Here is a 24,984-nt window from a genome sequence, read left to right on the forward strand (position 1 = left end):
GAAACAGACTTAGAATTACATTAATACATATATATATCTGTGGTCTGTGCTGAGGTAATAGAAACTGATAAAATAATGTAGTTCCTCATATAGGTCATGTTTACTGAGGAAGATGTCAAGTTCTACCTCGCAGAATTGGCCCTTGCTTTGGATCATCTACACAGCTTGGGAATCGTGTACAGAGATCTAAAGCCAGAAAAGTAAATCCTTTATTTTCTTTTGGATTTCTATTGTATATTTTCTATTATGCATTTTGTGAATATTTAAACAGTAACCTTGTATTATTAATCATTTTCTTAAATGCCATGATTATATTGCTGATTAGAACTAGTTGAACTATATATATATTAAGTACCATTTTCAGAAATGTTATAATAGTTTGAAATACTTTTTAAAAAAAAGTACTGCAGATGTTTTAACTGTTATAAAATTAATGTAAGAAAATTGCTATACATTAAGAGCAAATGCTCAATTTTATTTGTAAATATTCAATATGATTGTACTGATTTTTAGCATCATTTAAACTTATGTACATGTATTGGAGAATGTGAATTTTAATTTCAGCATTTTACTTGATGAAGGAGGACATATCAAGTTAACAGGTAGGTACATTCACCACCCTGTCAGCTACATAGATAATTGTTTTTCTAAATGAACAGGACTGTTTTGTAGATCTTTTTAAAGAAAAGCTGACTTGCAATTTGATAGCAAAATTTGTTATGCTGAGAATCTGAGCTTGAATTCAGATGGCAAAATTTCTTGTGCAAAATGGAGGAAATATTTGTTGCTCTGCAGTCAAAGGATGAACTGACAAATTAGGACGACTGCCAAAAACGACCTGCAGCAAGCAAAACACTTGATGATTAACTTATTGCTTAGTTTTCATTACTTATGGATGTAAGCAGAAATTACCTTTTTGATTAGTTCCCTTCAGCTCAATAAATAATGAATAAGACAGCATTTGCTGTTACATGAATTCATTTGAATAAAGATGACATTAAAAGAAAAAGAATGCACATAGTCTGTCAACATGCAATAGCTACGTTTGCAACAAAATCATGTGATTAGCTGTGGTTAATTTTTTCGAGCAAGTGGCTTTTCTGTGAACTGAGGCTGGTTTGCATCTAGCCCTCGGTCCAAACTGATGATTTCCCATGTTATCAAGTAAATAAATTGTCAGAAGCAAGACTCTGAAATGTAATCAAAATTTGCTGTACAAAAATAATTTTGAAGAAAGTTGAAGCTGTTTTGAGAAAATCATAGATATAAAGTACAGAATTATTACTTTTTTGAAAAAGCCCTTTGTACTCAACTTTATGCATCAACATAATAGCCCAGTTTTTGGCGTTCAATTCCTCAGGTTATTTTTAGTACTATGACAGAAAATACTTTAATTAAAACTCAAATGAAAAGCGGCAACTTGTACTTTGTCCAAGTGCCTTAAAGTAATAAAATGTCCCTGAGGCAGATCTGTTGGTGTATTCGTTTGCTGACCTGACAAAATTCTGATTAAGCAACTACGAATCTGCATTGATGCTGAAAAATTGACTTAGTGATGGAAATGAAAAGTAATACCATGTAAGGAAAAATTTGGACCTTAACCACAAGTTTTTTTCACAAGATATCTGAAGCAATTAGTTATTTAAATTTTTTTTGATCAGCTGGATGTCTGATACATATGGAAACCATGATTAATATAAGAAAAGAAACTAATTTAAAATTATCTTCTGAGAAAAGGGTATCTGTGACCTATCATGGTTCTGAATAGTTTTCTTTATAATAAAACTAAATGCTAGATTATCCTCGAGGTGGGTTTTTTTGTACCATAAAAATATTTGATTAAAATTATCTTGAAGATCATTACTGTATTTCATTATAGATATTTGCACAAATTCCTCCATTTTACATTTGCAAGTTTTTGGTATAATTTCAGAAACTGGTTCAAATAATTGCATCGGAAATAATATCAAATAATTTCTATGGGGATACCAGTGGGTTTTTTTGTACCATAAAAATATTTGATTCAAATTATCTTGAAGATCATTACTGTATTTCATTATAGATATTTGCACAAATTCCTCCATATTACATTTGCAAGTTTTTGGTATAATTTCGGAAACTGGTTCAAATAATTGCATCGGAAATAATATCAAATAATTTCTATGGGAATACCAGTCTTGCAGCCTTGAACAGTGTTTTCTGCCATTCACTAGTTAAAATAGCATCTATTGTGTGTTTATGTTGCTATAATCCTCATTTGGTTGGTGGGATATATTGAAGTTTCATCTCCAGATAGTTTATGAATTGACAATTAAGTATTTTATTTATTCATGTTCGGCAAATTTCACATGGGAGAATTGTTCCCAGAGTTGTAAAGTTGCTTAGATTAATTTTGGGAGAGGATGAGAAAATATACAATGCCCTTCCAAACAGCCCCCACCCCCAAACTAGTCAGGCTGTGAGCATGCAGACATATGGGCATTTTAGTAATGAGTCATGACTTAGAATCATAGAATGTTTGCAGCACAGAAGGAGGCCATTCAGCCTGTCATGTCCATGCTGGCTCTTTGCAAAAATAATGCATCCAGTGCCACTCCCCTGCCTTTTTCCCATAACCCTGCAAATGATTTCCTCCTCAGATAAGGATCCAATTCTCTTATGAAATTCACGATTGAATCTACCTCCACCATACTCTAAGGCAGTGCATTCCAGAACCTAACCACTCATTGCATAACAAAGCTTTCCCTCCTGTTGCCATTGCTTCCTTTCCCAGTCACCTTAAATCAGTGTCCTTGGGTTCTTCATCCTACCACCAGTGAGAAGACTTTCTCCTTATCTACTCTCTCCCTCATGATTTTTGAATGCCACGATCAAATCTTCTATCGATATTCTCTTCTCCAAAGAGAACAGTCCCAGTTTCTCTGATCTATATATCTGATATATCTGCAATTCCCTATCCCTGGAACCATTCTGAAGCTGCACACTCCAACTTACCAAGTTACTTTCTAAGTTTCCAAGACTAAACTTTTAGCCAGCAATTTGGAGGTCAGCTTTTACAAAAGTCATGTTTTTGGAGAGGTTAAAATCTACTCTCTCCCTGTCCCGCTATCAGAGTTGCCAGGTTCGGAGACTGTTCCCGCCAACCCTGCTCCCAGAAGTAGTGCAAAACAAGTATTCTTATTATTCAACTTTAGTTCATAAAAACTCCATTGGAACAGACATTAATTTCTATCCACTAATTTCCTCAAATTTATCAAAAACAGTAGCCATACTTACACATTTATACAACTTCACTCAGTTTTTTCACAGTGTAGAAAAGAATACTTTTTGGCAGCGGAGCATACCCTGAATGTGTAGCAATATCCATGCGCTGGATTCTCCGCTGGCGGGATTATCCATTGCGCCGGCAGCGCACCCACACCTGGAGATTTCCCAAAGGCGTGGAGCCATTGGCTGGCTGGCGGAACGGACAATCCCACCCCATAAATATCAGCCTCCTCCTGATTGACAGAACCAGGTTAATCCGTTCTAATTTGCTTCTTGAATGGCATCATTATATGGATCATCAACATCACCTTCATCAGCACTCATGTTGTCATCGGCCATATCATTCTGCAAATGATCATCTTCTGTGCCATCAAATATATTGGATATCCCACATCTTGAATGATTTGATAATGATCTCTGCTCTGATTTCATCCCAGGCCTCTACAACGTAGAGTTGCTAACGTTGGAGCGTCTCTGCTACCTATCTTGGTGAATGTTTTCTCCAGTCATCCAGTTATTCTACTTTTTTTCTATCTTTGAAGGGTCTGTTTAGAGAGACATCCAGTGGTTGAAGAAAAGCAGGTTACACCACCAGGAATCACTGCAATGTCACTGTTTAGCCATCTACTTTTAGCAACAACATCATCAACAAGGTGTGACCTGAACTGGTCCCGGATGAGAATACTTCTTTCTTTCTGTGATTCTCCTGGTCAGAAACTCTCCTCGGCCATATTTTCAAGCCACCTTCCTCCATCTATTCTTTACGAACATACGATTAGGAGTAGGCTACTCGGCTCCTCGAGCCTGCTCTGCCAATCAATAAGATCATGTCGGATCTGATTGAAACCTCAATCCCACATTTCTGCCTACACCCGATAACCTTTCACCCCCTTGTTAATCAAGAATCTATCAAGCTCAGCCTTAAAAATATCCAAAGACTCTACTCCCACTGCCTTTTGAGTAAGGGATTTCCAGAGATTCACGACTCATGAAAGAAATTTACCTCATCTCTGTCTTAAATGAGCAACGCCTTATTTTTAAAAAGTTATCCTGAGTTTTGGATTCTTAGACACGATGAAACATCCTGCCCACATCTACCCAGTCAATACCCCTCAGGATCTCGAAGGTTTCGATCAAGTCGCCTCTTTCCTAAACTCGAGTGGATACAAACCTAATCTATCACTTTTTCTCAAAGAGTACCCACACTTTCCTGGTATAGGTGTAGCAAACTTTCTCTGAACTGCTAATGCAATTGTGAACGTGGACGATAACTCCTTTTGGGAGTTGCTGTTTTGGGAGAGTTCTTCTCTTGAATATCACCATTGTCTTGAGCTTTGTCCTGTTGGACATGCACGACAGCACAGCAGTCCGTTTACTCTTTTCATGGCTAGTTGTCTTCATTAACTCTGTTAGCTGTCCAACTTTACTCACTAGTTGACTGTCTGACTTTTGCGGGGAGTCTTATTCATGTTCCCAATACAGTTCAATTTGCATCCATTCCTTTTTAAAAAATTTTCATGGAGAGTGGGTGTCGCTGGCTAGGTGGACATTGATTTTTCGCCCTTAATTGCCTTTGAGATTCTTTTGAGATGTTTGATTATAAACCGCTGAAATACGATAAATCTGTCATCAGGTTCCGCTGGGAGATGCTGTGAAATCCTGGTCTTCTGTCACAGAACAAAATTGTTTCTCTTCATAAACCCAGTACAACGTCCAGACTAGCTTTGAAATCTGAAATGTTTAATTTTCTTGTTTCAGGTAAAGATTCCGATAGATCCTTGAGAAACTGAGTCCGTTCTGGTGATTTTCATTGGACGTATTTTGCAACTTTGTTTTCCAACTGCAGGCACATGTTAGGATTTCCTCAGTTTGCGCATTTACTCTTGGGCATCTGCCTGAGCTGTGTAGAGAGCTACCTCCAGTCTCTAATTTTCTTGTCTGATATCTTGAATTCTCTATCTGTTCCGCAATTATTTGTTTGCTCTGCAATTTCGATTACTTTAAGTTTGAACTGGGCTGTGTATCTGTGGGTCCTTCTTTATGTTGTCATATTAGAGGGTGGGAACACAGCAACGCACCAGAGAGGTGGCAGCCTTGATAGCATGTGTTAATGTGCGCAAACACAGAGCTGAAACGCCACCTTCGATGGCATACTATTCTATGATTCTATCAAGTAGATTTGCTCCAGGTCAAGTTTGACTTCAGCGGTGAGCAGGTGGTAAGTACCAAGTATTTGGATTTTTGGCTAAAAGTCAGGGGTCGGACATTTACACGAGATATCCCATTATTTGCATTACTCGTATATACGGTTAATACAATTGTGTTTATTCACTTTTAAAACGATAGTTGCTTATTTACAAAGTGTTCATATTTTTGACATTGCTCTTATTTTTAGATTTTGGGTTAAGTAAAGAATCAGTTGACCAAGAAAAGAAGGCCTACTCTTTTTGTGGTACTGTGGAGTATATGGCACCAGAAGTCGTTAACAGGCGAGGTCACACACAGAGTGCAGATTGGTGGTCATTTGGTGTGCTAATGGTATGTGTAAGATTTTGACTGCGTAACTTTGTATTCCATTTTGTGTTTTAATCAGTGAAAGCGACTGAATGTATCGTATAGAATTTTCTGTTCGATTCCATTTGTGTGTTGCTCTTATCTAGGTTTCTTCAGGTGCATTTGTACCACACAAAGGGAATAGTGTGATTGCTCAAGGGCTATTAAATATGGAGAGCTCAGTGATATGAGCATTTCAATGTTGCTCTCAGAATCGGTTTCAGAATTAGAGACTAAGATCCACGCATGTTTCAGGCGTTAGTGATGGTTTGAGCTGCATTTTTGCAGAAATCTAATTTGGAAGCTGGAGCTTCTGAACTGTATTTCCCTGAACAAAGTGTAATTGTGGAATTTCTGGCTGGTTGGGGTTGGTCTGTTGGAATCTCAATGCCTCAAGATTCAGGTTCCTGAGCACCTTTATTTTCCAATTTTAGCACCGAATCCAAGTCGAAACTTTCATGGCACTACTAAATTTGGCTTACAAGCTGCTCTCATTTTAATCAAGACAAAACCAAGCTGTTAGCAAGAAACTGCAACATATTTTATACAACGCCACTTTTTAGTACATGTTATTGGTTTGAATCTTATCTAATCTGTTTTGTCTGCTTTAAATATAAAATTCCCACTGCTTTTTAATAGCATGTTATGCTGTTATACTGGTAACTAGTTAACATTTATTCATTTCAATATGAATGTTGTGCATTGATTATCAAACTGTTAACTGATTTAAGAAAAATAATTAGTTGCATAGTTATCAAATATTAAGGCACAGTTTTGCTTTGATGTCACTGTCCATATTTTGCTCTTTTAGTTTGAGATGCTTACTGGTACATTGCCATTTCAAGGTAAAGACCGGAATGAAACTATGAACATGATACTCAAGTAAGTTTTCTAAATGCATTTCATTTTCTTGTACTAGCTTGTTCGGGGTATGGTGCTACTTAACTTGGTAAATACCCTGTGGAACCTCCCTTGTGACCTTTATTGAGATTATATGAAAATATAATGGATAGTGGGAAAAAACAATGATCATATAAATGTTTATTTTAAGTAGGAGCCTGTATTAGACATGCCAATTCATTCAGTCCCTCATAAAAGATAATTAGGGCATGAAGCTCTATTTTTTTCAGTTTCCCTTTTATTGGCAATTGTATGTTCTCTAATGTTGGTTCTGCTTTTTGTTGTCAGCCTATTCATTAAAATAAAATTCTCCTGCCAGTTAGAACTGAGAGAAATATAGGATTTGTGTTTGCATTTGATGTTGCAGGTTGGGTTGGGACTTATTTTCTGAAATTAGCATCAAATCTATCAAAATTCACTTTGTAGTACTGGCATGCAGGTTAAAATGCAAGTCCAGGCAGCAATTTGAATGAAAACCTTTCAAGTTCGAGGTTGAGTGTTTGGCCTCAAATCACTAGGCCAGATTTACTCGTTTATTTAAATGTTCTTCAGTTAGTTTAGTTAACTATAATTTTAAATGGATTACCTGTGGAAAAACAGATTGCAATACACCAATGTTGAAAACCGTGAGCTGAAGATTGTGACTTTGCAGTTGATACTCCCTGTAGCCACCTGCTTCCATGCCTTGCTTCCACGCCTTGCGTCAACTGCGCATCAATCTGTCAGAAGTAGACAGTGGTGTCCCATTTAAATTGGGAAAAATGGATACCTGAAAGTGATTCGAATGCATAAATTTCATTGAGGATTACAGCTCACAAGTAAACTTAAATTGCAGCAAATTGCATATTTAATCTGAAACCACAAAATGAGAGTGCAATTTGAAAATCAACATTAATGCCTGTTGTTTGTAATGTAAACTGGCTTAATTTTTAAGTTATTTTGTGCTGTTTGCAACTGTCCAAATGGATATCTGTGCATTTCATATTGTTAATATGTAATGTGTTTAGTATGGAATTAAATATTGGAACATCATTGCGTCAGACTGATTCAGTTTTATGTATGGTGTATTGTGCATTTTCAACAGCTACTTTATAATAAGTTGAAATTGTTCTTTTCCATATTCAAAACTTAATTCTGTAGCTATATAGTTTATGGGCTGGATTTTCTAAGCCCCCTGCCCCACCCCCCTCCACCACCACCGCGGTGTGTTTAGAGGTGGCAGAGGTGGTCTGACATTGGCTGGCAATAGAATTATCTTGTCCTGCCGTGGTTTACGAGGTTTCTCATTGTTTGCACTCCCTTCCGTCGGGGGTTTGCCATCGGCGGGACTGGACGAACCCGCCGGTGTGAATGGCTGGAAGATTCTGACCATTGAAAATGAGAGCTGTGCCTTAAAATATTGCAAAGAAACACTACTCCTTAACTCTGAATTAACACCAAATTTAATTAACTATTGTTAGAATAAACACTTGGCCTACGCTGCCAGATTGAGCAGCAAAGTATTTATTGTAATCAAGATACTAGTGTCACATTATGGCGCTTCAGCGCCAATCTGACTACCTTGCCTTTCTCAGAAAAAAAAATTGTTCAGCATGAAACTGATATTGGAAATACCCCTGAGCTGCATGTTATATTATGTTGGCAAATTTAAGGCCATTATAAATTTCCAAATGTGCAGATCATCGTAGAGCTAGGTAGAACAATGTATTGGAGAAAGCAATTTCTAAAATTAAATCCAAACATATATTTTCACGAATTTCAGTGGTATAAATGGCCCAAATATATTTTCCAGGCTAGTTAATTTTATTGTAATTATGCAAGGCAACTATTGGAGCAACTAATTTATGCTGACTTAGAAGTCAAATACTGTTTGTATTACATGGGATTCGTGCCATTATTTAGGGAGAGAGATTGTATTCTGTCTACAGAGAATGTTTAAGATAATTGATAGAAGAACCAAAGGGGGAGGTGATGTGTTTTACACAGCGAGTCATCATTTGAAATGCATGCTTGAAAGTTTCAACTTTCAAAAGGAAATTGAATAGAAACGTGAAAAAATAAACTTGAAATATTTTTTGGGGGGAGGGGGAGAGAAATGGAATTCATTGGGTTGCTCTTGCAGAATCAGATGGATTGAATAGTTTCCTTCTGTGCTCCTGGGTCTATGGTGATTAGGGCAATTGGTTTATGGTCACTGAATGTGACAAATTCGGCTTTTTATTGAGTCATATTTGTTCCTGTAAAGTCCAGGATTTCACTTTCCATGAAACCTGCAAATTGGTGGTTTGGGAGCTACGTGATCATGAATGAAAATGATCATGAACTTAAGAAGCTTAAATACTGTATATTCAATGAAGACTAAAACAGTTGTTATGTATTAGTATGCAATGTTCAGTACAATTTAAATAAAATAACTAATCCATTTACTCTTTCCAAGAGCTAAATTAGGAATGCCTCAGTTTCTTAGTCCAGAAGCTCAAGGTCTTCTCAGAATGTTATTCAAGCGAAATCCTGGGAACAGACTAGGTACTGCTTCATTTTTTAATTTATCGTTATCCAACTCTATATCGAAGTTATTGTTTTCAATTATTAATGGATATTGAATAAATATATATCTGATAGTTAATGAAGGCCAATTGGTACTGAGAAACAAACATCTTGCAATATTTTGTTGCATGCCTATTTAATGCTGTTGTCTGTAGTTTGTTAAAAATAGCTTTTTGAAGTATTCTTCATTTCGATTTCTTTAACTGTCCCCAGTGCAAATACATTACATATCTGTTTGGGCACCAAAATGTGTTCCCTATCTGGGCTGCCCAACAGATTAATGTGAAGAAATAATAGGAGAGCCAACTCTTGAAAAACTATCATATAAAACTATCTATGAGAGGGAGAGGGAGCAAAGAGGATAAATGGCTTGAAGAGGGAGGAAGAGTGCTCATTGTAGGAGGCCTTATCCACCTCTGGTCTTCAGGGAACATATTTCCTACCTCCATGTGATCAGTGTCTTGATTTTGAAGGAGGTGTTCACAGAGCTCTGTCACCTCTAGCATCCAGACCTATAGCCTCAGAGCGGGGCTCTGAAGTTGCATTTCTTCACACTGGAATCCTTCCAGGCTGGAGCAGGCAACATTTCCCAGTTCACTCTCCACTGTTACATCAGAGAGCTGACAGAAACTCTTTCTGCCAGAAGTGGAGAATACATCAGGAAGTTTGTTCTCTCTGAACAAAGAGAAACAGGTGGAGCATACATGTGACTTTGCCAGGATAGAAAACCTCCTTGTGGTGCAAACATGTGACTTTGCAGGTTCCACATCTCGCTGTTGTGTCCCTCATTTAATGTGCAATGGCATGTGGTAACAATCAGCATATCATGCTGGTGAATTCTCGGTATCCTGGCAACTGCCATGTGGCTTTCATTCTGTGCTGGTCTGCTGTTTTTTTTCAACGTTTCAGCCACCACGTCAAACCAGAGGGTGACCATTGGCTGACAATGCTTCTGCTTTACATTTGACTCATGACTACCACATGTAGCTTGCATGCACACATTGAGCCATGCTGTTAAGGGAAACATAATTGTGACCACTGAGGTGTTGAAGCAACAGTTCCATGCCTGGACTGCTCTGGAGGAGCCCTTCAGTACTGCAGAGTAGTCCCCAAATTCATGGTGACCTGCTGTGCACTGTAGTACCTGGTCATTGTGAAGTCACTATGTGCAACCTGAGAGATTTGGGTCTGTGGTTTACAGCAGTGCTATGTGTGCAAGAGTGAGGTGAAGCTATGAAAGTGAGATATGAATTTGTGTATGATAGAAATTGTCGGTAGGTGAGTGAAGGGAGTGAAGTGAATTTAGCAATGGCGGATGTGTGTGGTGAATGGAACGGTGTGTGGGGCTAATGAAGTGGTGTGTGAAGCCAGTGGTTCAATGTAAGGATATGGCATTTGAAAAGACATTCACTGACTTTGACTGCTCTTGGGAGGTCATTGGAATTCTTGCAGCTCAACAGCTCAACATCCAGGTCCTCGATAATAATCTTTATAGATGTCTGTTCCCATTCTCTTCTAAGTACTTGTGTGGAAGGCCTTCTGGCCCCCTGTGAATACAGGACATCTCTCCAGTCCATCTCCTGCACTCAGGGACTCGAGTAGTGCAGCAGAAAATCGGGAACCTGCTCTCTGTCACATTGTGCCATCTTCACTCTTCCTCTAGGTTAGACACTGATGACTTCAGTACGTCCTGCAGCCAGAATGTACCTCTTTAAGAGGGTTAAGCTATCTTTAAGTAGTTCAGGCTAGCATTAAGTGGTGCTCTCCTTTGGTGATTTTGGATCCCATGCTGGGGTCTGCAACTTCTCCCCAGCACATTAATAACTGGACTGCATGCCACTAACATTTGAGTTAGCAGGCGTCGTAAAGTTTGCGTGCCGGGTGCATCACTTTGGCATTGCGATCGCTGTGCCCGTTTTTGGGCTGTTGAATTTTTAGCCTTGCTCTCTTTCACTGGCACCTTGAATTTGATGAAACATTTGGCACAGAACAAAAGGTAAGTAAATCAAATTCTCTCTTCAAAAAAAGTCTTTCATTTAATTCCAAATAAAAGCAGAAATTGCATATTTTCTGTATTTGTCAGCAACTATTGGAAAATCTAGCTCTTTTCCATAGTATTCTAAGATGCATTGGGGAATACAGTAGAGAAAAACGCATCTCTCACTCATTTTGCGTCACAAAATATAACAATTTTCTCCTTATTTTGATTGTTGAGAAGGCCACAGTACAATTCCATACATTATTGAAGAAACCCAGCCATGTATTAGCACTGTGCATCAAATGAAAAATGTTGTTTAGAGTTGAATTTCTAAAGTGCTGATATGCACTGGAAATACCTGTGCTGAGATGTATAATTAATTTCCTACATTCCTGCACATTGTGGAGTTGGCTTGTGTAAAATGCAAACTGTCCACCATTTTACACTGTTTCTGCAGCACTGTGCAGTGATGTAACAGCATTCATTTATCTCCAGTACATGTTACTTGCAAGAACAGTTTGTTGTACTGGGCTGGAGATTGGCCTCTGCCCTCATACAACCAAAACTACAAATAAACATCCCATGATCTTAATTCTTGTAGGAGCTGGCCCTGATGGAGTTGAAGAGATCAAAAGGCATCCATTCTTTGCTACCATTGACTGGAATGTAGGTGTTTCCCATTCCAACAAGCAAGATCAAGGTCACAAAGCTGTTAAATGTAATGCTTTTTACTCCTGAAAAACCCAAAGTTAAAATCTAAATTTTCATGCTTTTAATTCATTGCTTGCTCGAAAGAATTCTTCTATTGTTGATAAAACATTTTTAAAAATTGTACATTTTCTGGGATATTACAGCATTTCCACTGAAATATTGTGCAGTACAGACTTTGTAACTCTTATGCTAATTAAGTCTAGGAATTCTTCTCTTAAGAACTTAGCACCTATTGTATCTGTAAATTGTGAAAGAGTGTTGCAATTATGTAAATCCTAATTTTAAAAATATATATAAATGTTAAAACCAACAATTCAAAGTGACATACTTGGGTATTTATGATTGTCTGCATTGTCATTCAAAATAAAGTGACCGAGACATGTAAAAATGAAGCATTCTCTTTTTCTCAGAAACTGGTCAGAAAAGAAATTCAACCTCCATTTAAACCTGCTTCTGGTAAACCAGAAGACACTTTCTGCTTTGATCCAGAATTTACAGCTAAAACACCAAAAGGTAAAGATAATTGTCACTCTGTATTGTGTGAAAACTTAGCTCATCACTTTCCCTAAAACAAAATTGAGTCATCTATGTCAGACATGAAGATCAATGTCATGGATATTGAAGGAAGTGTCATCTCCCCCCCGATAACCATAGTGTTTTATATTGAAAATTAAATATGATTTAACTTTTATGCACTTTCCAATATTCATTAAACTTATTGGATTGTTCAAATCATAGAACATGCAATGGATATTTAAGATGATCTCTTCCGTGCCTTCTTTTCACATGATTTTTTTGTTCGTAATGTATAAGTGCATTCAGCTCCGATGTTTTAAAATAAACTTTTAGGTTTGTATAATAAGTTAAAGTAAAGCATTATTAGCTGTCGGGGCTGGTGCCTCTTGTATCTGTTAATCGGTGGTGGCTTGGTGCCGAATTAGGTGGATTAGCTGTGATCAATGCACGGGGTTACAGGGTGGGGATGTGGGCCTAGGTCGGCCCTCTTTTGGAGGTATGGTGCAGACACGATGGTCTAATGTCCTCCTTCTGCACAGTAGGAAATCTATGGATTCTATGGAGAACAAAGCAAAAATATTGTGACAGGGAGGAAATATACAGTTAAGACATGCTCCGACTGAACTAGCGACCTAGCAGAAAGGATAAATTAGACTGTCTTTAAACTAGTAAATGGGAAGGGTAGAACAGGTAGTGGGGGGGGGGAGAGATTTTGAGTGGAAAACGTAGTATTGAAAATAGCAAAAAACTAATGGTAAGAAAGCAGAGAAACAGTCCAAAATTGTGGGTTAGGCACTACAGGTAAAGGAAAACTAAAAGATGTAAAATAATTAAATCAGGAGAGAGAAATAGGAAATGTTAGTGCAAAACAATGGAGCAGGACAAGTTAAGGTACGTGGCCCAATTTAGTGTTATATAAACGCATGGAGTATAAGGAACAAATTGATTTGAGTTACAGGGCTATATTCAACTTGGAGGGTATGTAATGATAGCCATTGCTGGGACATGGCTGGGAGGATGATCAGGACTGGGAACAAAATATGCCAAATTAGGAGGTCTACAAGATGGGGAAAATAGAGGGAGAGAAATAGCCCTGATGATTAAGGATCGGATCTCTTCAGTGATAACGGAGGATATAATGAGATGCAAGCAGTGGAGATTATAAGGATAGAATTAAGAAATAAGAAAGGATTTTATACTATAGCTAAAGTTCTGTATAGCCCCCTAATGGCTGTTTTATAAATAGCTACTTGTATAAATGCTAAGATTGGACAAGCATGTAAGTTTTAATAGGGAATTTTAACTTTCAAATCATTTGGGGTAAGCAGAAAAACATGTGTCAAAAGGGTAGGGAACTCCTGGGATAGTTTTCTGCAGTAATTTGACCTAGAAATTGCCCCTAAGAGTCCAGCCATATTGAAAATAGTAATTAGTAATTAATTAGATTTGGTTAACAACCTAATGGAATGTGGACATTTTATCAGATAATAATTGTAATATGATTGAGTTCAATGTAATCTTTGAAAAGGAGAAACATTACACAGTTGCTAAGGTTCGGTTAAGGCTGACTTCAATGGAATGTAACAGCTTAAATTGGGAAAACCTGCTTCGGTAAATTCATAAAAGATCAGTGAGGGGTGTTCAAAAGAGAATTTGTGATACAGGTCTGTGTGTGTGGGTTTCCTCAGGATGCTCCGATTTCCACCCTCAGGCAAGGATGTGCAGGTTTGGTGGATTGGCCATGTTAAATTGCTCGCTAAGTATCCAACGGTTAAGTGGGGTTACAGGCGGGAATAGAGTGAGGAATTGGGCCTGGTTGGGGTGCTCTTTCAGAGGGTCGGTACAGACTTGATGGGCCGAAAGCCCTCCTGTACTGTAGCTATTTTATGAATAGGTTGAGCGGAGATTTGATAGAGGGATTCAAAATAAAGAGGGGCAGGGGCAGAGTAGATGCCTACTCCTATTGGAAGAAGGATCAAAAACTGGAGGACACAAATTGAAGATAATTGGCAAAAGAAGCAATGGTGACACGAGGAAAATCGTTTTTTACGCAGTGAGTGGTTAAGATCTTTAGTTCTCTGCCTGAGTTTGGGGTAGAGGCGGGTTCAATTGAGGCATTAAAGAGGGAATTGGATTATTATCTGGAAAGGAAAAATGTGCTGGGCAAGGGGGAGAAGGCAGAGAAAGCCAGCATGACAGGTCGAATGGCCTGCTCCTGTGCTGTAATTTCTGTGGTTAGAAACTTGGCTGAGCAGTCCAGCTTGAGGAAATGGAGAATAGGAATAATGGCAAATACTCGAATTGACAGGATGTGACTGTTTCCATAAAAATCTGTTTTTGGGGCCTTGAGTATTGATTAATGTATTCATTAATAGCTTAGAGATGATAGGATCAGAAGACAGATCAAAATTTTCTGATGATATAAGTATAGCCAGTATTCTAGGCAGTGCAGATGAAAATGTAAAATTACAGTGAGCCATTTCTTGATTTAGTTGGCAAAACTGTGGCCCAAGGATTTTAATGGCAGCAAATGAGGCCATCACTTTAGTCACAGCATGGATGCAACTTCTAACACTGTAATTTCAGGGCCCAAACCTTTAAGTTGGGATCAGTGATAGCGAGCCACTGGTCATTATCGATCCCTGTCTTGACAGTTGCATGATAGCACTTGAAAATCTTACGGAAGTTCTTCACAGACAACAGAACATGCATTTGTTTTAGAATGTGTGATTTCTATCATGCTTGAAATCTCAGGTGGAGCTACGCCATTACTTGAACAGAAAAGTAGCATTTTGTTCTCCGGATAGCTTTTAATCTGGGTACAATGTGTTATATTAACTTGCCATTTTAATAACTCGGGAGCAATGAATTATGTTAAGTGTACATGTTTAGGAGTTCACTAAGATGGTCATAACTATAATTACAATATCTAAACTTTATTACGGAAATAAGTGGTTGATAATTGAAAGTTTTCCTTTTGTTTAGATTCACCTGGAATTCCACCAAGTGCTAATGCACACCAGCTCTTCAGAGGATTTAGTTTTGTTGCAACCAGTGCAGTAGAAGAAGTCCAATGCAACCCACTCACAGCAGTACACCCTATTGTACAGGTATGATGCATAGAAAGCCAAATATCGAGCAATTGTGTTGCTGAACTTGCATGCTAACTTAATTGGGCAAGGTTCCAATTTTTAAAAGTCATCTTAATAATTTTAATATGGATGGATGTCAGTGTAAAAATCAAACCTGAGATTTGTTTTTGTTTTTGTTTGAAAAAGCTGCATGGGAACAGCATACAGTTCAATGATGGATATGAACTGAAAGAGGACATCGGGGTTGGCTCCTACTCAATCTGCAAGCGTTGCATACACAGAGTTACCAATATGGAGTTTGCTGTCAAGGTAATTAATGATAACTTGATCATCTAATCCTAATATGGAGTGCAGAAAATTTACTGGCATGTATATGGTGTGGCTTTTTAACAGAACCATTTTGTGGTTGACTGCATTTTGGAGAAAGGAACACATTTTTACATTGTTTGCCCTGTCTTAGAATCAAACTCTCCAAAATAAGATGGTTCACTCCATAACTTGATTATAATTTTTAATAAGCACACATTTTCTGCAAGGTGACTTATTGGGGGTTTGGAGATGAAAGGGACGTTTCTCCACCGAACCTGTAAATAATCTTATCTGCATGAAGCCTATATGATAAGTTACAGTTTGAATTTTCTGCTTGTGTTCTACTATTGTCTGCCAAGTAAAATCAAGCTGAATGTTATCACATTTTGTGTCATTGGAAGATACAAATCAGAACTATTTATATTTTACTCCCAAATTATTGAATGAAAATTCCGTTTATTTTAACAAGATCACTTTGTTGTTTACTGCTTTCCTTTCTGGCGCCAGGTTTTCTAAACTTTGTGTCAACATCCAAGTAATAGGTAACACACAATAATTGTGAATTGGCTATATTGTGCGTAATGTATTCCATTTGTCTCAGTGGTAGTATGGGGGTAAAATCCCATCACCCAGCAAGTTTAGATTTTTGTTATTTGACAAATTCTTCCTATTGCCTTCCTTGTGCTTGCCGGTCCTCCCTTTCACATCCCTCCCACTAGCTGCTTCATTCCCCTCACTTTCCATTTGCCACCTCTCCTGCTAACCACCCCTATTTCAAACCTTCCGCTTGCTGCCTTTCTGGTTGCCCTCCCTCTCACTGCATTTCCTCCTCCACCTCCATCCTGCTCATGGCTTCCCTCCCTGAACCCTCATACTCGCTGCTTCCCTCCCGACCTTCCCATTCAGTGCCTCCCTCGCTCGTTCCCTTCCTTCGGCAGACTCCTCGCCTGAACTTAGTTTGGGGAGAGGGTAATGATGAACAAGAGGGAGGCAGCGAATGGGACAGATGCTGAGCAGAAGGGTCTGGGAGAGCGATGTAACTGGGAGAATCAGGGGGAAGTGGTGAGTTGAAAGGTGACAAATGAGAGGGTGCGGGAGGGAGGCAGCTAATGCAAAGGTGTTTGGGGGGGGGGGGGTGGTGGAGGGGAAATTGTGAGTCTGAAAAAGCAGCAAATTGAAGTTTGGGAAAAGAAGTGGCGAGTTGAGAGAGGCAGTACGTGGGAGTATCGGGAGTAGAAGTGACATGTTGAACAGGGAAGCAACGTTGCCAATCCACCTACCCTGCACATCTTTGGATTGTGGAGGTGAGACCTACGTAGACCGGGGGAGAATGTGGAAACTCCACACAGACAGTGACCCGGGGCCGGGATCGAACCCGGGGCCGGGATCGAACCCGGGTCCTTGGCGCCTTGAAGAAACGGTGATAACTACTGCATCACTGTGCTACCCCGTTTGTTGAATTATTAAAGGGAGAATGACAATAAATGGAGTTTTAATCTCAAAAGAACTAGAAGCTGTTACGATCCTTGATCAGACCCCGAGTTGTGTGGGGAGATTTGATGAGTGACCAACAATGTTTTGTTTAAAGTAAATGAAGTTTGAGATTCAAGATGCTTACGAAGTGAATCAAGCCACATAATTCCACGGGTTTGCAAAATACTAGAATCAACTTTACTATACAAGTTCAGAAAAATAAAACAATTTACAATATATATTATGTACTCTCACATCAGGTAAATGTAAAGTACATGTGAATCAACAGGCAAACTGTGTTTGGATACCCTACACAGCACAATAGATGACAGATGCAACCAAGACCGATTCCATGGATTTCTCAACTACCCACCCAGATGGTTGTCACATTCTGAGTCAATCAGTGAAACCTAAGGGCTACCATTGCCCTGGCGGCCTGCAACATGGAGTCATCAATCTTCGCTTGCCTTCTCAGCGCTTCAAGGCTCCTCTCATGCCTACTTTCAATTAATAATAATAATAGTCTTTATTGTCACAAGTCGGCTTACATTAACTCTGCAATGAATTTACTGTGAAAAGCCCCTAGTCGCCATTGCGGTGCCTGTTCGGGTGTACACCGGGAGAATTCAGAATATCCAATTCAACTAGCAATAATCAATGAATTCTGCCATTGACAGAGATGCCCATTGCAGAAAATAGATTGTCTAGACAGGGTCAAACATTTTACGGTCGCAATCATTAGGATTTTAAATGTTGGATACTCTGTGTTTGTGTGAACCAGGTTATTCAGAATTATTCATTCTTCTGGACTCTTGCTTTGGAGTTCATTGGCCTGTGAGTGAAAAGTTACAATTCAAGATTCTCCTCTGTTCAGAGTCAAGCAATGCAAGCTCGATGGGGCTATCATCAAAATGTGACTGAACAGGTTGCATGCAAGTTAATAGAATAATACCAGTAAGAAATCCCTGTTGATAGCACTTGCTCTGTAAACTTTGGAAGTTGAAGGAACATTCTTACTGTAACATCTGTCTCGAACAAATCTAATTTATTCCCGAAAACCGGTACGTCTCATTCCTTTCCTAGAAGGCTCCAATGAGTTTGTTGCACGTAAGAAATAAGCATAGAACATACAAACGTTTGAGTCTGCCTGTCACTCAATATATGTGCAGAATACTGAGCGGCCTAGATGGAGTGAACGTGGAGAGGATGTTTCCACTAGTAGGAGATACTAGGGCACAGCCTCAGACTGAAGCGACAGTCCTTTAAAACTGAAATGAGGAAGAATTTCTTCAGCCAGAGTGGGGGTGGATTCGTGGAACTCATTGCCGCAGAAGGCTGTGGAGGCCAAGTCACCAGAGTGTCTTTAAGACAGAGATAAATAGGCTCTTGATTAATAAGGGATCAGGGGTTATGAGGAGACGGCAATAACTATGTTTCCTGGTTCTAGATTCCCCATGAGGGGAAACATCCTGTTAATATCTACTCTGTCAAGCCATATCTGATATGTTTCAATAAGATCACCCTTATTCTTCTGATGTCCAATGAGTATAGGCCCAACCTGCTCAGCCTGACCTCAAAAGACATCCCCTTCCTTTTCTGAACTGCCTCAAATGCAAATATATCACCGCTCCCACCTTTAAGTAAGGAGATCAAACTGGAAGCAGTATGCTCGGTGTGAACTTACCAACTTTCTGTTCAGTCGTAGCAAGACTTTCCTACTCTTATACTCCAACCCCCATGCAATAAAAGCCAACATTCCATTGGTGTTCCTAATTACTTGCTTTATCTACATGCTGACTTTTTCTGCTTCATGAACAAGGACACCCAGACCCCTTTGCTCTGCAAAATTCAGTAATATCTCACCATTTAAATAATATTTTGTTTTTCTGTTCTTCCTATTTTCCTATCACATTATCCGACATTATATTCTGTAGATGTCAAATATTTACCCACTAATTTAACCTATCTATCTTTATATCCTTTTTAGACTGAGTCCTTCTCACAACTTGCTTTCCCATCTATCTTTCTATGGTCAGCAAATTTAGCTACAATACACTCGGTCCCATCATTGAAGTAATTAATATGCGTTGTAAATAGGTGAGGGTCCAGTACTGGTCCCAGGGGTTCCTCACTAGTTCCAGTTACCAACCTAAAAACGACCGACCATAAATTGTGGCATCTAAGGCCATTTTACCAGCCCCAAAAGTCGTGTTTTTACATATACTGTGTATAAGTTGCCTCCCCTTTTCGGCTATATCATGCTATATTCGCATTAGTTGTTAGCCTCAATTTTCTACTCCACAAATGAGTGTTTTACTCTAAATTAATGCAAGGGAACAAGCCGGTGATACGGGCAGTGTTGCAAAGATGGAGTGGATTTTAAGATACCACCCACTCTGCGTCAGATGCTCATGGCATTTCAAAATGGTGACCCCCCCTCATCTATGCCCGTGGTTCCCTTTGATACCCAGTGGGTAAGTTGACCTCCGCTTTTGAAGGGATTTTTTTAAGGCTTCGATGGTCGAGTTCTACAATGAGTATCAAAGTGAACCACAGACACAGATGAGCGTGGCCACCATTTTGAAACATTATGATTTGTCCCAACTCTGGGGCCATACGCCAATGTGATGTGATGCAAGAGCTGAATATATGGTTGTGGCATCATCTTGATGCTGTGCTGTTCCCCTTGAAGGATTTGTTGAAACTGCTTGAAAAAACATTTATTTCCTTTCATGATGTATTTGAAAGGCAACAATGTTAATAGCCTCAGCAAATATTTCAACTTTTCAAAATGAGCAAAAATAACTAACTTTGCAATGTCGGTTTCATCACATGATTCTATCCACCACAGTGGCACAGCACAGTGCATCTTTCAGATCCACGAATACTTGTTGAAAGACATTATCAAACCAGAGTTGTATCAACTGCGGTTCTGTTGAATGCGACACTGGGACTTCATGCATCCCTTTCCTTCTGCTCTCATGAAACCTAATCGGTGCTACTTCCATCTTTTTGGTCCTTAATACACTTGGAATTGCCAAGTGGCTTGCCTTGTATTTCCCACATCGCCATTAGCTAAGATGATGGTTGATTAATGTGTAATGAAGAGTGGAAGCTTCCATATTTCTATTATTGAAACCATTGCACCATAAAGCATCCACAATGATTTTCTGGAAGGATTAAGCGTCAGTTACGTATCCAGTGATAAATAGTACTTTATTTCCTGAGTCCACTTGTCTCTTGATTCCATTCAATACATTTCTGGTGTTGGTATATGGAACAATAATATGTGGCCCCTGCCGCTGCACAGCTATAGAGAGAAATAACAGTGTCATAATGTCTGTGGTAATACTCTTGTATCTGAGGCAGAAGGTTTTGGATTAAAGTCTCATCCCGGGAACTTGAGCAAAAAACCGAGGTTAACATTCCAATGCAGTACTGCATTAGTATTGCACTGTCAAAGGTGCTGTCTCCGGGTTTAAAATTGGAGGCACAGTTTCTGCCCTCTTAGATGGATATAAAATATCTAATTTATTCTTCAAAAAGAAGTGAGGAATGTTCTCCCAGGTGTTTTGCTTGCATTTAACTCTCAACTGGTACCTTAAAATAGATTGTTTGGTTATTGTCAAGTGAGATCTTGCTATGCACAGATTGACAGTCCTACATCATAATAGTAACTACACTTAAAGTGAATAATTGGCTGTAAAGTTCTTTAGAATGTCTAGCGGCCATGAAAGGAGTCGTTGTCCCAGTTGAGATTGGAAGGAAACTATAAATAGATATCTGTCAGCCGGGCTACTCATTTTTAAAAAATGTACAAAGAACTGCCTTGACTAGCTGTGACTCATACCAGAGGAATTTCTAACCTTCAGACAAACCAGCAGAGGTTTGTTATCTTTATAAAAAGGCTCTAGTGCTCCTTCCTGCATTTATAAACAAGAATTCTGGCCGTCAGAGATGCTGTGCCTCTTAAGGACAAAGGCAGCTGTTGTGACTACTAATGTCCAATGTAGGGTTGTGAATTTTCGTTTCCCTTCAGTCCGGATGAAATGATCAATCGAACACCAAGTTACTTCACCAAACGTACATTTATTCACGGCCGGGACTTGAGCACTGTACATCAGAGAGTCTACAGTAGCAAGCTGAAATTAATACAGCAGACAATTGCTTATATATAATTAAATGAAAATGTTTCCTTCCTAAGGACAGCCCCCTTAGAGGAGGCCTGAGAATTACAGCATTCTGTGGCTCTCAGCTAAAATATAGTTATCTGTAGAATTAGAAACGATTCCCAAGGCCGTGTCTTGTTACTGCAAACTGTCTAGCGCAAAAGCATAGGTGATTACAAAAAAATCTTGACATTCCATTCGACTAAAAGCTCTGTTTGACATTTCATTTTCCCATCAAGCTAAAAGCTCTGTTTGTCATTTCATTTTCCCATCAAGCTCTATTCTAGTTTAAGCCATATTCTCGGTTAATGGTCCGACTGTTACCTGCTCCAAATCACAATGGGTTTCAACCAGGCGCCTTGATATGCAACCCAAAGTCAAACTATCACATGACTGAGACTTGAGCTGCCAGAATTCTTTTAATTAATAAGCTATTAGATCTTATGGTCTGTTTCTGTTTGTCCCCTGAAGAGAATAGTAATTCCGAGCAATCAGCCTGTCGCTGTCTACCATCTTGCCATTGAACAGGTAGCAGCAGAAGGATTTCTGACTGGGGACGATCAACTGGCCTGTTATGTATTTATACATGTCATCGGAGTGGACGTCATTGACCGGTCTTCAGCCTACACTGAACACATCTTAAAAAAACTCAGTTTGTTGAGCCTCTGTGGCCTCCTAACCTCAATCCTATAAGAAAACAATATACAGCATGGTCCTCATTTACACTGTGAACTACTGGGACATTGGAGCTGATGCCTTCAAGATTAGTTCCACTCTGTGTGCCTTCTCCCCTTCTAGAAGTCTCACTTCTGGAAAGAGGGATTACTCTGTGACAGCCAACCAACCTACCCTCGGATGAAACACTCAAAACGTTTATTTTGGATTCTGGTCCAGCCTGTACCCCTTATTTTGCCTTATCCTCTTATATTGTGCAAAAAGGGGCTGATATTGCAAAACCCCATTTCCACGTTTTGTGTGAAATCTGAAATAAACCAAATACTTTTATTTCATCTTGTATTGTGTTTGTTGTGCAAGTTATTCATAGGGAATTAGAACAATCCAATTTTAAGGGTTGGGGCAAATACGCCAACACTTAGAAAATTTCTATTTCAGGACAGGTAGTGAGAGGAGAAATCAGAGCGGATTAGATTCATCCCCCTCCTGTCTGTAACATCTTTTAATGTGTTCCAGAAGCACATGGAATTCATGTCACATTTTCTTGTACTGGAAACATATTCAAAGTTACATCGCAACCTGTGCTGGAAAATTCTGCCATTTACTTATCAATGTTCTGGCAGGTTTACCCTGGAAAAGTGGCCAAATCAATTTTATTGATATGCTGGCAGGTTAATGTACATTTATTTTATTTTCACTTTGGTTATGTTAAAAAGAAAACATTTTTTTTCTACATCCACTCTTGGATTTAAAATTGAATTTGTATTTACATGCCTCAGATGGTTCAACCAGCTTCCTCACGGTCATGTTCTCCCTTGGTCACCCTCGGCTTTCCTTTTTAGCTTTGTTATTCCCTAAGCTCAGTGTTTTTCAAACTTCTTTTCCCGGGACTCACTTTTACCACTCGATGGACCTTTGGGACCCACGCTGGGTGACATTCATGAACCATGCCGGCTGACCTCAATGACGCACCATTATTGCTTACCTTTAATGTGATAGGTGAGCCTGTTTGGTCTTCAGGATCTCATTTGCTTCGTCATTCAATGTTACCTTTCTGCTAAGGACTTCAGCTGACGGTTTAAGTTCTCGCTGCTTCGTTGGAAAGAAATTTTGTCCTCAAACTCACCATGCTTAGCCTTCAAATGCCTTTGAAGGTTTGAGGATTTTAAACCTTAATTTGCCAGTACTTCCCTTCATATAACACACATGGGCTTTACATCCTGATTTGCACTGGCTGGTTTACAGGGGCTGGTTTAGCACACTGGGCTAAACGCTGGCTTTTAAAGCAGACCAAGGCAGGCCAGCAGCACGGTTCAATTCCTGTACCAGCCTCCCCGAACAGGCGCCGGAATGTGGCGACTAGGGGCTTTTCACAGTAACTTCATTTGAAGCCTACTTGTGACAATAAGCGATTTTCATTCATTCACTGGAACAATTAAAGCCGTATCTCAAGAAATCATCTTGATACTGCTTTGTTCCCAATTTCAATTTCTTAATTGTTTGTTCACCAGACGCCCTGGAGCACTGCTTTGTCCTGCCGTAGACTCTCCTGAGAAGCTCGCTGCAACAGATTCAATTGTGAGATCCTGGCCTGTTTGTGTCTCTGGCCCTCTCTACCTTTTTACAAAATAATCCATCTTCATACCGTCCTGTTGCTTGCTTGATGGCAGCTACAAAATGGAGGAATATCTCCTCCATGATTTTGCGCCCAAAGTACGGACGTATAAGCCACGTGGCGTCCATATATGTGCTGGGTGCGTGACCTTCTATCTGCCACTGCCTCTGGCAGAGAGACGCCATCATTCATCTCGTCTAAAGTCATCGTTTGTAAAGTAAAAACAAGATTGTACTTTTTTATATGCTTGATTCAATTTCTGAAGAAATGGGAATGTATTTAAAATAAAGTTTGTGTGTAAATGTAAGAATGTGATGTTTAACTGGTCGTATTCTTTTTTTTTTTTTACTTTGAAACTTTGTCCACTACCTGATTTTTCCAAATTCATGACCTTTTTACTACTGAAAATTAGAACTAATTCAGTTGAAAATGCGCCACCTTGCATTTACAAACAAACTTTATTTTAAATATATTCCCATTTCTTCAGAAAGTTAAACAAGAATAGTAAAATATACAATCTTGTTTCTACTTTACAAACTATGACTAGATGAGATGAAGTAACTTGTCTGAAGCTCATACAATGTCACAGTATTTCTTAGTGGTTCCACTGCATTGCACTTTGCAAACATCCAAGTAATCTTCTTCTCCATTCTCGCCAACAGCACTTGCTTCCTGGTCTCCAGAGAGTGGCGACACAAAGTGATGACTGTAGGTTTCTTCCTGTTGACATGTATCAGCCGTATTGACTGGTCTCGTTTGATTGGTATTCCTCGCCGACAAACCTGGCCTGGCTTCCCTCTCACTGTCCAGTAGCTGAATCCATCCCAGTCACAGACTGCTGACCACTTCCCGACCAGTACTTCACGGACGTTGTGCTGGCTGTTGGAACAGCTTCACCACAGAGCCGCAAGTCGCATACTGCCGATCGGTGGCGGGGATGAGCCGAGCAGTGCGCAGAGGACGAGCACCAGGGTGGAGTTCCGCCGTTAGCATGGAAGCCTATCAGCTCCTGTTCTCTACCCGCCCCATGCACGCACGGTGACCAGCATGCGCCGCAACCAATTGGGTACTGCCCGTGGCCAGCATTCTTAAAAGCCGATCGCAGTCGCTCGGGACTTCTTCTCACGATCGGAAACTGAAACAACTGACACCCTTCCTGGGTCACGACCCTGAGTTTGA

General features: G+C 39.4%; 1 protein-coding gene across 3 annotated transcripts in view; it reads left to right on the top strand.

The window, feature by feature from the left end:
* LOC140420940 (ribosomal protein S6 kinase alpha-6) overlaps positions 1-24,984 on the top strand; it is a 126,337-nt gene that overhangs the window by 74,752 nt on the left and 26,601 nt on the right. For 2 of the 3 annotated variants that reach the window (XM_072505125.1, XM_072505126.1), the window contains 9 exons: positions 94-200; positions 565-602; positions 5,663-5,805; positions 6,632-6,702; positions 9,158-9,246; positions 11,847-11,911; positions 12,367-12,469; positions 15,458-15,582; positions 15,751-15,873. In XM_072505125.1, coding sequence (XP_072361226.1) covers positions 94-200; positions 565-602; positions 5,663-5,805; positions 6,632-6,702; positions 9,158-9,246; positions 11,847-11,911; positions 12,367-12,469; positions 15,458-15,582; positions 15,751-15,873 — 864 coding nt within the window. Of the gene's footprint in view, positions 1-81; positions 201-564; positions 603-5,662; positions 5,806-6,631; positions 6,703-9,157; positions 9,247-11,846; positions 11,912-12,366; positions 12,470-15,457; positions 15,583-15,750; positions 15,874-24,984 lie in introns of all 3 variants that reach the window. The other variant, XM_072505127.1, reaches the window with a different exon arrangement.

This window comes from Scyliorhinus torazame, chromosome 5 (assembly GCF_047496885.1).
Source record: "Scyliorhinus torazame isolate Kashiwa2021f chromosome 5, sScyTor2.1, whole genome shotgun sequence".
In the NCBI taxonomy this organism is placed as follows: Eukaryota; Metazoa; Chordata; class Chondrichthyes; order Carcharhiniformes; family Scyliorhinidae; genus Scyliorhinus; species Scyliorhinus torazame.